Source organism: Marmota marmota, unplaced genomic scaffold (genome assembly GCF_001458135.2).
Source record: "Marmota marmota marmota unplaced genomic scaffold, marMar, whole genome shotgun sequence".
Taxonomy (NCBI): Eukaryota; Metazoa; Chordata; class Mammalia; order Rodentia; family Sciuridae; genus Marmota; species Marmota marmota.
The window spans coordinates 37,267,837-37,283,065 of NW_025999977.1; the positions used below are offsets into that span (position 1 = coordinate 37,267,837).

Consider the following 15,229-nt stretch of genomic DNA (forward strand, 5'->3'; position numbering starts at 1 on the left):
GGGGGGCGGCTCTGCCTCTCAGCAGGCAGCTGCTCCTCTTCTGCTGGTGGGTCGCAGGCCCGCCTACCTTGCAGGAGTGATTGGAAGCTCTGTTCAGCTGTGGGCCACTGGGCCTTTTCTGCCGGTGGTCACCGTTCCGCCTACCTGGCAGGCGCTGGGGGTGGGGGGCGGCTCTGCCCCTCAGCAGGCCGCTGGGCCTGCTCTGTGGATGGTCACAGTTCCCTCTACCTTGCCAGCGCTGGGGGAGGGGGCGGCCTGGATTTTAAATATACTGTTAAATGTTGATGAAACTTTTGAACCTTTGACATTTTATGATAATGAGATCATGTTATTTCCATCCAAAATTCACTGATCTTTCATACGCAGATTTTAAAATTTCATTTTACCAAATGACCTCTAGTCTAATTTGCTTTCTTAGAACCCAAACAGCCCAGACCCTGTATAATATAAATACAAAGTTTTCAAGAGAAGGTAGTGAGGATTTGTGGGAGCAAAAGCCAGAGACAGCCCTGTGATCTCAGCTGTACCAGTCCGGAGTGGCAACTCCGCCTGCTTGAGCTGGGAGTGAGGTCTTATTTAAATGCCATGGAATCTCATTGCTCCTAACAAATCTTAGTAAATTTTCCAAAGACATGTGTCTACATTTGCTATTTATATTTCAGACAATTTCTAGAGAATGACTGATATAACAGAATTTCACTAGAGAGCAGTCTCTGAAGCTTCTCCTACTATAATGCTGGAAGCATGCAATTCTTTTTATTTCATATATATCTTATACACATAGCCTGACAGTAATTTTAGGCACTATTTTAAAATAATTTCGTATATCTGACAGTGACACATCACAAGAGATCAGGGATGGAATTTTCTCCTTGTGGTGTGTTGAAGCTCAAAGAGTTTTAGACTTTGGTTGGGCATGGTGGTACATATCTACAATTCTAGTGGCTAGGGAGGCTGAGGCAGGAAGACCACAAGTTCAAAGTCAGGCTCAGTAATTTAGTGAGATCCTGTCTCAAAATAAAAAATAAAAAGGACTGGGATGTGGCTCAGTGGTTAAGTGCCCCTGGGTTCAAACCCTAGTACCAAAAAAGTTTTAGACTTTGAAGAATTTCAAATTTCAGATTAGGAATGCTCAACCTGACATATATTAGATCTTTAACCATCTTCCATTTCAATTACTTCTCCCTGATAAATTTATTCTCTCTTTTTCTTGCTTTCCAGCAATAAAGTATTAAATTTTATTTTATTCTACCTCTTCTTGGGTACCTCATAAAATTTTACTCTTCATTTCTAATATGATTTTCTTTTTGTTCTATTTTTTCAATTCAACTAACTCCCATTATATATCTTGTTTCTCATCCCATTACTATTCTTTGCGTTTCTCAAAGTGTTTTTATCCCTAATCTCAAATGCATGCTTAATAATATTTAATTCAGCGGAGAGTACTGTGCTGCAGTATTATTTTTTTTCCAGTTCTGTTCTCTATTTAGAAGTTTCATATATGGATACGAAAGTCTTTTGTTTATTGCTTCTTTTGGGGGTTTAATTTTGCAGTGGAGAAGTGAAGGGGAAGTTACTCCTTGGTTTTCTTACATCTTGCAGGATCCTTAATTTATTTCACTCCTTGTTTTCCTCCACTGCCCTTCTTTTAAGGGGAGCTGCCTCTTCTTCAACAAATCTGATTGTCGCTCAGAAGCAATGTGTCTTGGAGGCTGCCACTTTAGGTCCCACTGTCTTTCAAATTATTTTCCTTTATTTTGTGCTGTGAACTTCTTTGTCGGACTTGTGTTTAGTATTTTGGTATTTAGTATTAGGCTCTCTCTTTCTAGGGATGACTAGCTTATGTTTCTGAGTAGTTCATGCCTCTCTACTCTTAAGCCTTCTCTCTTCACCCTTAGTACCCATAGTGGGAGGATGGAAGGAAATCTTGTGGGATTTATTTCTCTACTTACAACAATTGGGAACTTATTTTTCCTATTTTAAACTTATTTTTCTCTGACTCCCAGATATGTGAAATAGATGAGTAGTATATGGTTTATTTCTCCTGCTTGGTGACTTGATGACTGGTTTTGAAAGTGAAGAAAATCAAGTAGCTGCCATGAATTGCCAAAAAAACTTTTATAAAAAGACTTTTTACGTAGTCTCTTTTTGTTGGACACACAACTGTAAAAACTTTTTCATTTTTAGTCAATACTCTCAGATTTTGATAGTTGTGTTTTTCTGTCTGATTTGGTAACTTCATACATACTGGCATGATGTTATTCTTAATATCCTGCTACTATATTTCATGTAGAATTAAGAGTGGTACATAAGACATCATCGTTCTAGTTGCTGGCAATATGTGCCTCCTCTTTTCTTTCTTGATCTGTCTTTTCAGAAATATGCCAGTTTTTAAAATACTGAGATTCTTGATATACATTTTCCATCAAAAGGTGATGACTACACTCCCTCTCTAGACTCTTTGAGGGCTATCAATGTGACACTCTGTGAATTCTAAGGCTAGGTCATAAAAAGTCTTACAGCTTTCTACTGGTTCTCTAGGATTGCTATTATACAAAGAGAAGCCAATTGCCAAGTAAGAAACCTGCTTACCCTGAGATTATTATCTTGGAAAAATGGCAAAGAGAAACACTAAATTACAAGCATGAAGGCAATTAAAACACAAATACACTTATTACATCAATCACAAACCCTCTTACTGGTTTATCCTGAGGTCAATGCCTCCCCTTTGACGTTGGCAATTATACGTCATTTCAAAATACTGATAGACAGATGGTTTAAAGGGTAAATAGTTCAAGTAAGAAATATTACACAAGGAAAACACAGAAATATACATATAATAGATGAGGCTGTATAGTGAACACTTCATATACCCATGTGTCAATAACTGCTTTGAGTGATATGTTTATAGTCTGTTTCCTACCCCAACTTCACATTAAGAAAGGGGGCAATACAATGCTAAACTATTCCTATTTCTGCAATGCACAAGAAACATATTATATTCCTACCCATTTAAAGTAAACATCTCTAGGAGCCTGAATGTTATAATATATAAACACAATAAGAAGACCAAAAAGAAAGAAACAAAATAAAAAACTATGAATTAGGGACTAGGACAATTCAGAAAATACCAGCACCTACAATAATGCTTGGAACCAATAGATATTAATTATTCAATTAATATTTATTAGATGAATGTACATGAATCAGTTGATTTCAAATATCTTATCAGCATAGACCAGTTTCTGGTCTAAGTCATAAGCATGACACACAGTAAAAAGATACCCAACTATTATTTATATCCTTCCAAATGTTGGTCCTCAAAAACTACATTCACTCCCTTGAAAATAGTTTATTTCCTCTTTCAGAGTAAAATATTTCAAACCCAATCAATAAATGGGCAAAGGAACTGAACAAGTGCTTTACAGAAAAAGAAATACAAATAGTCAAAAATATATGAAAATTGTTTAACGCCTCTAGCAATTAGAGAAATACAAATTAAAAATACACTGAGATTTCATCTCATTCCAGTCAAAACGGCAATTTTCAAGAATACAAATAACAATAAATGTTTGCGAGGATGTGGAGAAAAGGTATGCTCATACATTGCAGGTGGGACTGCAAATTGGTGAGATCACTCTGGAAAGCAATATGGAGTTTCCTCAAAAAACTAGGAATGGAACCATTTGACCCAGTTATCTCACTCCTCACTATATATCCAAAGGATTTAAAATCAGTATACTGTAGTGACAGCCACGTCAACATTTATAGCAGATCAATTCACAATAGCTAAGCTTTGGAGCCAACCTAGGTACCCTTCAACAGATGAATGGATAAAGAAAATGTGGTATATATACACAATGGAGTATTGCTCAGCATAAATACGAATGACTATGACAACTGCAATAAATGGATGGATCTAGAGACAATCATGCTAAGCGCAATTAAAGCAGTCCCCCAAAGCCAAAGTTCGAATGTTTTCTCTAATAAGTGGATGCTAACCCACAATAAGGGGGTTGGGGAGGAGAAGAACAGAAGTTCTATAGATTAGCCAATGGAGAATGAAGGGTAGGGAGTGGAGAGAGGAAAAGGAAAGCAGAATGAATGAGACATCATTTTCCTATGTACATGTATGAAAACATCAGTGAATCCTACTATCATGTACATCCACAAGAATGGGGTCCTAACTAGAATAAGATACATTCCATGCTTATTTAATTATACCAAAATGTACTCCACTATCATGTATAACTAAAAATAATAAATAAATGGATAAATAAAATATTGCAAATAAACCCAAACAACTGAAGTAAAAAAAGAATAAGATATTTCAAAAAGTGAATAGAGTCACCTGGCATAACAACTCTATTAGGGAAAAGGGAAACTGGGGTTATTTTTGTCCTGGTGAGCAAAAAAATACAAATGGCTTTAATAGTGAGTTTACCTTACTAAGTTATAGATTTACAGTGAGTATACACATGTACAATGAGTGTACCACTTAAAATAATGTGTGAATAACCTACCAAATCCAGGAACACTTTTGAGACTGGCTTTGAGACAAATTTTCTCCAATCGGAGGTAGCTGTATCTAATCAAACAATTCCACAGGAACATCCAGTCCATTCTCGTCCGGTGGTTCATGATAATAACACTTCTTTCTCCAGGTACAAATGCATCACCTGTTATAACCACTTTTACACCAAACATGGTCTCCAACAATGCCTAAAAAAAACAAATACTGATATGTATACCAATTTAAAATTGTAATTTTTCCATAGATAAGTTTTATCATGTCCAATATATCTTATGATTTCTTATTAAAGTGTTTTCCATGATTTTTTATTCTATAATAAATAGATGGGGACAGAACTGGGGGTAGGGTTTAAATTTAGAAGAATGAAAATATAAAGTCCTATTTCTAAGTGCTACGCATTTAAATTTCTAGCAGTTTCCTAGTTTTTTTTAAAAAAAGGTAACTGTCCTTGAAATCTTCAAGATATAGATTAAGCTAAAAAAAAAAAAAAAAAAAAAAAAAAAGAATCCAAAAAATGACAGATTCCATTGTGTAATTTCTTAAGGATATATAAAATTATTACATATTTCTTCCTAGGAAGGACAGTCAACAAATCTTAACACTGGATACAGAGCTGAAGAAACAGAAAATTAAACTTTTCATTTTATACTTTTCTGCACAATGACCTTTTCTTAATCAGAAATACATCTGTTTAATTTTCACAATACATAAAGAATAAAGTAATTATGTCTAAAAAATGCTATAGCCCTAGTACCTGCAATAGTTCCTGGCATACAGTAGACATTCAAATATTTGCTAAAATTGTTCAATTCACTTTTTAAATGGTCATAAATAAAATACATATGAAATATTTAAAATAAAAGCATATTACAGATGAGTTATTTCAAGTAAATAACAGATAATAAGGAAAATTATTATTGATTTTAATCTTTTTTTTTCGCTTTTTTGAGATGGGGTCTCACTATGTTGTCTAGGTTCATCTCTAAATCCTGGGCTCAAGTGATCCTGCCACCCTAGCCTCCCCAGTAGCTAGGAGTACTGATGTGTGCCACCATGTCCAGCTCAATCTCTTATTAAAATTTCGAATTATTTATATGTTACAAATGTAAATAATGTTAGAAATCTGAGAAAGTTTTTCCAAAGTAGATTAAAGGTAAAATCAAAAGTTCACATAGGCAAATATCACAATGACCTTTTTAAAGTACACCAAGTAAGCAAACTATGGTATAGTTAAGCAATGGAAAACAATTTAATAACAAAAATAAATGAAGATGGATGCATTGGTGATCACCTGTAATCCTAGCTACTTGTGAGGCAGAGGCAGAAAAATCATAAGTTCAGGCCAGCCTGGGTAACTTAGCAAAACTCTGTCTCATTAAAATTAAACAAAATAAAACCAGGCTAGGAATGCCGTTCAGAAAAAAAAAAGAAAAACAATAAACCTGGAAGACACAAATATGTTGAAGGAAGCAAAACAAACAAAAAAATCATATATAATAAATATCTATATTTAAGACTTCCTTAAAAAGTAGGATAATTTTAGAGGGAAATACAGACAATAAAAATTACAAAGAACAATAAGGAAACAACTATTTCAAAAGTCATTTTAGTGGCTATTTCTACCCAAAAAGAAGGGCATTTTAACTAGGAGCCCAGGTAACCTGCTGGTAGGCAGGCAACGTTCTCTAATACTTGACCTGGTTTATAGTTACAATTAAAATTATTTAACATTAACATGTGCAATTGTGTTTTATTAACTTTCCAGGATGTTTGTAATATTCCACAATAAAAAATACTTTGTGATACAACAAAATAAGACTCCAAAAGAGAAGGAACAGGATCAAGGGTGGGGGGGTAAAAATAATATTAGCTAAAAAAAATAAGAAGTTAGAAATGTTTTACATCCCTATGGTTCTAAGAGTCAGAATGTCAACATCATGACAGAGGAAAACAAGGTCATTTGGTTTAAACCTAACTCTGGATATCCTACAGGAGCCTGGTTAAGTTACTTTCCCAGGGCTGAGATTCACTCTGGGGCACAGATATTTAAATTGGCACCTATCATTTCCTAGAAGGGCAGCCTCCAACAGGTCAATACACACACAACCTTCTTGAAGTTGTGTACAAAGATATGTGAGCATGTACACAGGTACCTTGCTATTTGAATGCCTGCTATTTTCATCAAACTCCTAGTATCTATAATGGCTCAAATAATTATCACCTTTACTCCAGAAAGTCTCCAGGAAGTTAAGTCACTATATGGAAGACTTCATGATGGAGAAGAACGTGGCAGGGTCCACCAGGCTTGAGCCCACAGCAAGAAATTTTTTTTTTCTACTTGTGAGTGCAAAGGGCCATTAACTTCTATAGCACATCACTGAACTGCAGGTCTTGGCCCACACTGTTTTGTGTGAAGTCACTATGCAAGGTTAATTTGGCCTAATTCTACTCTACTTCCCAAATTTGATATACTTTTCAGTCTTTCCAAAGAACTGAAATGCAAAAGTACTTTACTTAATTAATAGAAAGAGGAAGTATAAATTCTGTGTTGCACTATTGAAAAGAACTAAATATCTTAAGCCTATACACCCCAAATTCAACTCTAACCCCTTATGCACAATTTCTAACATAAGCCTCTCATGAATCCCAAACAATCTTCCTTTCATTATGAAAAATGTCAAAATAAAAAACCCAAGACTATTTATACAGGAGTGTCTCATATGGCATTCTCTTACTCGACACACAGCACTCTATCAGAATATGACTGAAAGTTATATATAGCCTTTTATGAAGCTTGGCTCTCAAGCTCACATTAATCATTTTTATTACTAGACAAGACATATCTAGTCAGTATTATTTACAGCTCCTGCAAAAGCAGAAAACAAATATACTACACAGAATTAAAGTTGTAATGTTTGTAAAGAACTCCAGAATTCAAACAATCCAGATTAAAAGACTGGAAAAGAAAACAGTAACCTCAAACTTTCTCGTGGTTGTTTTATTTCTAATGAGGAAGAAGAAAACAATTTCAGCAGTAAGAAACTAGTATCAATCTTTCAAATTTTTATGTTTTATTTCTTAGGAATAACAAGTCTCATAACTTTTGCCTAATTGATTGCAAGACTTCTCCTAGCATTACATATATAGAAGCAATTTCTGAGGACCTTTTATGTAGCACTACTTACTACCTCCAAATGTATGTAAACACAAAGATGCAAGTACCTCTCATAATCAAAAGAATATGTTTTGCCATTATGATCCTTGCTGTCATTTATCATTCCAATGGATCTTTAGTTGAGATAAGAACAATTCCACAGGGCTACACTTCTTCTCTCCAAGTCTGCTTTGACTTTTCAGACTCAGCTAAGGCCCAGCTAGCTGAATCCCTAGCTATTTAAGGTCTTGGAATCCCAAATGTGAAGTAGCCACTTTCTTAACAGTGTAGACATAAATCATATTCAACAACCTGTTTTTATTGAACATTTGTTCTTTCTAGCAGTGGAATTCTATCAGCAGGCTGTGAAGAGACCTGTGCCCTGCAGAAAGTTAGGAAATGACCTCTAAATTCCTTATTCATGATTTATGGTAAAGAAACTGAATGAACCCCAAGTGATTTTCACAGTCCTCATAATAACCTAACAATCAAACTGTTGTTAAGACACAGAATTTTCAGAAGTAAAAAATTCTCTGGGCACAAGCAGAATTTGACCCTCATAATATTGAGTATGTTAAGTAGAATTGTTCAAAAATGAAATAAGCAAAGACATGTATTCTCCATTATAGAAATGTTCAAAGAAAGACTGAATATTCACTATGTAGACTGACCTAGAGGGGACTCTAATAGACAAAGGTAGGTTATACTAGATGACCTCTAAATCATCTAACTCTAAGACTCTAGAGGGTTTTATTGTTATACCTCATTTAATACAGAAAATGTGTTCCTTAGAAACAGAAAGGAAAAATCTTACCAACAAAATTATTTTAACATATAATGGAAGCTTACGAAAGAGAAGATCATTTTGGAATTTTTTCTGTGAAGCAATAAGTACATTTATTTTATTTTTAATGGAAAATTATTTTTAAATGTTTGGAATTATTTTAAGAAAATATACCTGTGTGGGAGAAAAAACTAGATTTTAGGTTAAATTCATTCTGAGTTAAAAAATGTGCTTAAAATAAAAACTCCTTTAGCACCTTGTAAAAGTAGGAAGTGAAAGGTGATAAAAGACACAGTTGTCAGGTTTTCTCCATTTTTTCAAGAGATGTTCACTAATTTTAAACTGGGACATCAATTAGTCTGTACCATAGCTCTAAGGGATTTGACTTCCATAAATTTCTTAACTAAAAGATTCTCTCTGCCTGATATGCCATGACGAGTCAAGTAAAAAGTTGGGTAATGTAAGTTTTTCAAATACATACCAATGTTTCCCCCTAGTACTAGGGATTGAACCCACGGTCACTTTACCACTGAGTCATATCCCCAGCCCTTTTTATTTTTTATTTTGAGACAGGGTCTTAATTGTGTCAGGCCTCGCTAAATTGCTGAGGCTGGCCTCAAACTGTGATTCCCCTGACTCAGGGTCCGTACTCACTGGGATTAGAGGCATGTACCACCGCGCCCAGCAAAATAAGTACCAGTTTAATAGTATAGTGATAGTGAATGCTACCTATGTGTTAAGTTCTCAACTCAGCTGATAAGACAAAAGTCAGGAATAGCTCAATATATCATCAAAAATCTCTTTAGAAAGGTGCCTCATAAGAACTCAGCATACTATATAGTTCAGTCCAGCTCAGCTATTATCTTCCCAGTTGAACCAGTCTACTATTTCTCCAGCTGAGCATCAGATGAAGTGATGATTTGCAGGCTGCTATAAACATGTCTACCTTTAGCTGGGCATGGTGGATCATTCCTATAATTCCAGAAACTTGGGGGACTGAGGGAGGAAGATCTCAAAGTTAAAAAATAAAGGCAACCACGGATATAGCTCAATGGCAGTGACCTTGAGTTCAATCCCCAATACATCATCATCATCATCATCATCTTCTTCATAATAACAAATCTATCTTTAAACATAAGAATAATAGTCAGCCGACAACTACTCATATGTCCCATGTCATCTCCCTTGAAATAGGGAATGTTCCCTCTCTTCTTGTTTGCTTTTCCTTTAACCATCTTAGTGCATTTAACTATAGTTATATGCACATATGATGCAATTCTGCTCTGATAATAATGCTATAAAAAGTAATAGGAGAAGCAGCTATCATAAAATTTGTCCAGTAATTTTTTTCTATTAAAAAAAAAAAAAACCAGCATTTAAATGTTTTAATTATGTATAGCACTGTCCAGGAAAAAAGACATCTCCCAGATTGTAGTAAAGCTTTTAGCTGCTCTCACTAATGCAGTTAATCAAAGGAGATATGTACAACTTGCTATGTAAAAGATATGTTATTCACTCGTCTAGAAGGATGGTAGCTGGCTCTTGGGTTCTTCCCTTCCCTACTTCCTACAGAGTGGGGCAAAGAAGTGGCAGTGACCTAAGCTCGAACATGTAGAAGAGAAATCATATCAGGCTGAAGGCCAGAATAGGTGAAATACCAAGAAAGAAAGAATCTGAATCCTTGGACAATGTCAGGGAGCAGACTCTTCTGACCTGGAGTTACCCATGAATATAATCCAACTTTTTTTTTAATAATCTATTATATTAAATATTCTTTGAAACAGAGGTTTAGGTTAATCTCTAAAACATAACAGAGTAGCAAATATTTACTGTATACTTATCAGATGCCAGGCATTATATTTAAAAGGCTACATATTTACTATCTCAGTCATCACAAAAAACTCTGAGGTAGACAGTATTAATATCCCTTTTTAAAGAAATGAAATAGAAACTCAGAAAAAAAAACTCCTTTAGCACCTTGTAAAAGTATGAAATAAAAGGTGATAAAAGTCAAGTTCAAATGATTAGAAGATGCTAGCAAATACATGTTCCCTTAAAAAGTCAGACTGATAGGACACTCCAAAGCATTATAATTGTAATCAATTCTACCATGTGGTAGAATGTGGTAACTACAAAAATTTCTCAAAACTCTCAAAATTTTTACAAAAAGATTGGGACAAAAAAAAATGCTATTCATAATCAAATGATTATATACTGTGTAAAACCGATGACATTAGAAAAATGAAGTATAGTAGCAATACAGGACTGCCTCTAAATGCTTTAGAATTGTCTATATAGCACTAATGGGGAATAGATCTCCGAGATAATCTATTCCAATTTCTTATTTTATAGATTTCGAAACAAAAACTAAAAAGTTAAGTAAATGAAGAATCAAATTATCCAATATGACATGTCTCTGGTTTTATAATAACTATAAAGATAATTATTAATGTGCTTATTTTACTTAATAATAAATATAATATGGAAAAACATGATCTAGAAGGGCCTCAGTTCCATGGCAATTGGTGTGGGTTGTAAGAAGAGTCATGATGCTCTCTAGTCATTCATTGCCAAAGTGGCCTTAATATCATCCAATCCATAAAATCAAAATAGAAAATATCAATAGGACAAACCACTGGTGTCATACACTTGCTTTGAAATCCATCTTCAGGTCAAGGAGTTGAAATAAGATAAAGTAATAGAATAAAATGAGTATCTTATAATCAAATGGTATATTTGAGAGCTGGAATAAAAGACTAGACTTCATGTCCTTAAAGTAGATTTTTAAATGCAACTTAAAATTCATGTCCTGGAAAGTCAACTTTTGTTTCTAATAAAGATAAAAGTCTTAAGAGAGGAAGAAGAAGAAGGAAGAAGGAAGGAGGAGGAGGGAGGAGGGAGGAGGGAGGAGGGAGGAGGGAGGGAGGCCTGGGCAGGGAGAGAGCANGGAGGGAGGAGGAAGAAGAAGAAAGAAGAAAGAAGAAAGAAGAAAGAAGAAGAAGAAGAAGGTCTTTCAGTTAAATGAAAGCCAGAATTTAAATCTACTTAAGAAACAGTGGGGGCTGGGGATGTGGCTCAAGCGGTATCTCTCTCGCCTGGCATGCGTGCGTCCCGGGTTCGATCCTCAGCACCACATACCAACAAAGATGTGTCTGCCGAAAAACTGAAAAATAAATATTAAAAAATTCTCTCTCTCTTTCTCTCTTAAAAAAAAAAAAAACAGTGGATGAATATTCAGAAATCCCACCAACTACTTTTGCAATCCACAAAAGTTAAAACACAAAAGATCATTCTATTAAGGGGGGGGGGGGAATTCTGCAAAAATAAGGAGGATGGCTTCTGCTTCCAGCCCTGACAGAGTAAAGGCACTACACGTATCATCCAGGTGATTAGAGGAAAATATGGTCAAAATGAATAATTAGGTAAGGAATCTCAAGAAAGTAACAGAACCAATAAAGGACCCAATATAAATTCCAAAACTTAAAAGCATAGTATTTTAAATAAAAATCTAGTAGATGAACAAAACAACCAACTTGAGGTGACAGAAGAATCACTGAACTTGAAACCAGATCAATAGATTAAATATAAAAAATAGATATGAGGCACTGGAGTCATAGCCCAGTCATAGTAGAGCAGTTGCCTAGCATGTATAAGGCACTGGGTTTGATTCGCAGCACTACATATAAATAAATAAAGACTCACTGAAAACTAGATAGATGTGAAGAAAAGAAAAGGGAAAACATGAGTCTTGGTGACATGTGTGACAATATAAGCAATCTAACAAACATGTAATTATCACCCAAGAAGGGGAGGACAGAGAAGACATGGAGTAGAAAAATATGTGAAGAAATAATGATCCAAAATTTCTCGATTTAGAGTAAGACAACCAACCAACAACATAGAGAAATCTAAGACCAATGAAACATATACAGCAATTTAAGTAAAATTACAGGTGGACACATCATGATTAAATTGCTGAAAACCAAAAAGAAAAAGATTTGTTAAAAGTGGCCAGAGAAAAATGACATTATATAAAGGAAGCAAAAATATACAGACAATACCTGATTTATCAGAGGGCCATGTCCTCATAAACCCATCATACGTTGAAAATGCACTTAATTCACCAAAACTACTGACTCTCACAGCTTAGAGGCACAATTTACTACAGAGTATCAGTTTGTTTACTCTTGGTATCACATAGCTAACTGCAAACCATGGTTCACTGCTGCTGCCTAGAATCACCAAGAGTATCATCCTTTATATCACTATCTCAGCAAAAGATCAAAATTCAAAATTTGCTGTAGGTTTCTACTGAATGTGTACTGCTTTCAAAATTGAAAACTCTGCTAGGGCAAGTAGCCACACCTTTTGGAGCCTTGCCTGTACAATTGCTGCCCTCTTGTGAAAGGGCACATACATGCACCCATGGAAACTGAGGACCTGTTTAATCATTCAGGTCATTCTGCCCTTTTTGGCCTGGCACTACTAGAGGAAGCTCACATAGCAGCTAAATGATCCTTAGAGCAGCTCATGAACACATGCACAGCATTGGAGACATGATATGTCCCTGTTAATTTACACAGGAAGGTGGTGGACCCTCTTCTGGAATGTGAGGAGGGGACTGGGAGTACCCTTTGCTGGTTCTGGGTAAGCCACCCACATTCCCAGGATGAATTTTTTCCACAGCCCACCCACACGAGGGAGGGTGGATTTATGTCCTTAAATGGTTTGCCTCCTTACAACGTAACATTGGTTCCATTTCACCTTTTCTTCTCCCAACCTTGCTCATTTATAGCTATCTACCTATGCTAACAAAAGAAAAAATTACAAATGTAATTAGGAAATATCTTAGGGGCTGCAGATGTGGCTCAGTGGTAGAATGACTGCCTCAAATGTATAATGTCCTGGGTTTGGTCCTTAGCATGAAAGCAAGCAGGCAAGAAAGCTGGCAAGGAAGAAAGGATGCAAGGAAGACCAAACAATAAAGAAAATACAGCATGGAAATCTGTGAGATGCAGCTGATACACTGCTTAGAGAGAAAATATATATCTTTAATGCTGACACTAGAAAAGAAAAACAATTATATTAATCTTCCATTTTAATAAGCTAAATTTTAATAAGCTAAAAATAAATTAAAAAGCAAGTTAAACTAAAGAAAGGAAATCAATGAAATAACACAAAAAAAACAACAGAAAAATAAAGCCAAAGTTGGTTCTTTGAGAAATTAACTTCTGACAAATTTCTGTAAGTATGACTAAGTAAACAGAAGGAATTACCAATACCTGAAATAAATAAGGGGATATAACTATACAACCTACAGATATTAAAAGGAACTAACTAAAATGAACAATTTCCTACTTGTCTCACCAAAATTTATGAAACAAGAAAGAGAAGATCTGATTAGGCCAACATCTGCTAAGGATAGTAAATTCATTATCAAAATTCTTTCTACAAAGAAAATCAGTTAGCCAGTAATCCAATGAGACATAAGGGTGAAAAGAAAATAATTTACACACTTTCAAAAACAGAAAGAGTAAACACTGCACAGCTCATATCATGAAATCAGCATAAATTTTCATACCAACTTGAAACTTTATGTTTATCCATTCATCTAACAAATACTATTAATATGTACCATGTTCCAGGTAATTAAGCAACCTGTCTTTGGCTTCTTTAGCAAGAGAAATTTTTCTGTGACTATTTCTTGCAAATTTCTCTCTTCCATTATAAGTGAACCACTCAATTACTTACACTAATTTACTAGTTTATCAGTTTCTCAGATATTTTTTTCCTCAAATCAGGTATTCCCTAGCTTGAAAGAACTTAAAACTTTCTTCTTCTGGAAACCTTCATGAGGCACCATGAACTTCTTTAAAACTACAGATTGCTAAGGCTCCATGTGATTCTTACAGGTTCTTGAAGATTTTCTATCACATAAAGCCCTAAAATTAGAAAACTGGATTTAATCCCAGCTCTACTTAAATAATTTGCTTATACACGTGACCTTGGGCAAATAACTTAATTCCTCAAAGTTCCTAATTCCTTTTCTGTAAAATGGGGGTAACGGTAGCACCTGAAACAAGGCCATCCTCTTTAAGCACCTGGCATGTCAACAGCTGTTATCATAATCACCCCTGGATTTTTACTTTTTTTTTCCTTTTAACAAAACCCTCTAATACTTTTCTTTATATTTGAGTTAAATATACAACCATACTATGGTTATTTATTATCTACCAGCATATTAGCATTCCTATCTTTGTGCCTGTAGGACAAATTTAAGTATAGAAAACAGGAAAAGAGGGAAGAGGAAGGAGGGACAGGGCTGCTTATAGTTTAGCAGAATCACAATTCATAAAACATATGTAAATAAAAATTTATATATATATATATATTTTAAATATATGAATAAAAAGATAAATAACTTGTAACAAGGGATGAGTGTACTTTATAACATTATTCACCACAGGATTAATCTTTAAAACATGAAGAGTACACTGTAAATGATTTATTAACATTCAATTTACAGGAAACTTTTTTACTTACTCCATCAAGGTAGGAAATCATACCAACCGCTGTTTCTGGAAATATTTCCCAATCAACCTCCACCTGAGGGGTCTATATCATTAGTATAACTTTCCTTTCTACAAACATCACATGGGCAGACAGTCTGCCTGCATCCTGGGGGGAAATAGGCAACTAAATTAAAAGAAAAAAAAGTAAAAAAGATCATTCCCCTTCTTGTTTTCTTTTCCAGGTG

At 34.9% G+C, this 15,229-nt stretch overlaps 1 protein-coding gene across 12 annotated transcripts in view; it reads right to left on the reverse strand.

Moving 5' to 3' along the window:
- Positions 1 to 15,229, reverse strand: part of Lclat1 (lysocardiolipin acyltransferase 1) — a 179,732-nt gene that overhangs the window by 85,381 nt on the left and 79,122 nt on the right. For 8 of the 12 annotated variants that reach the window (XM_048804589.1, XM_015479796.2, XM_048804591.1 and 5 more), the window contains one exon: positions 4,524 to 4,722. In XM_048804589.1, the coding sequence (XP_048660546.1) occupies positions 4,524 to 4,722 (199 nt within the window). Of the gene's footprint in view, positions 1 to 4,523; positions 4,723 to 5,825; positions 5,887 to 15,015; positions 15,169 to 15,229 lie in introns of those variants that run through there. The other 4 variants (XM_015479798.2, XM_048804594.1, XM_048804595.1 and 1 more) reach the window with 4 other exon arrangements.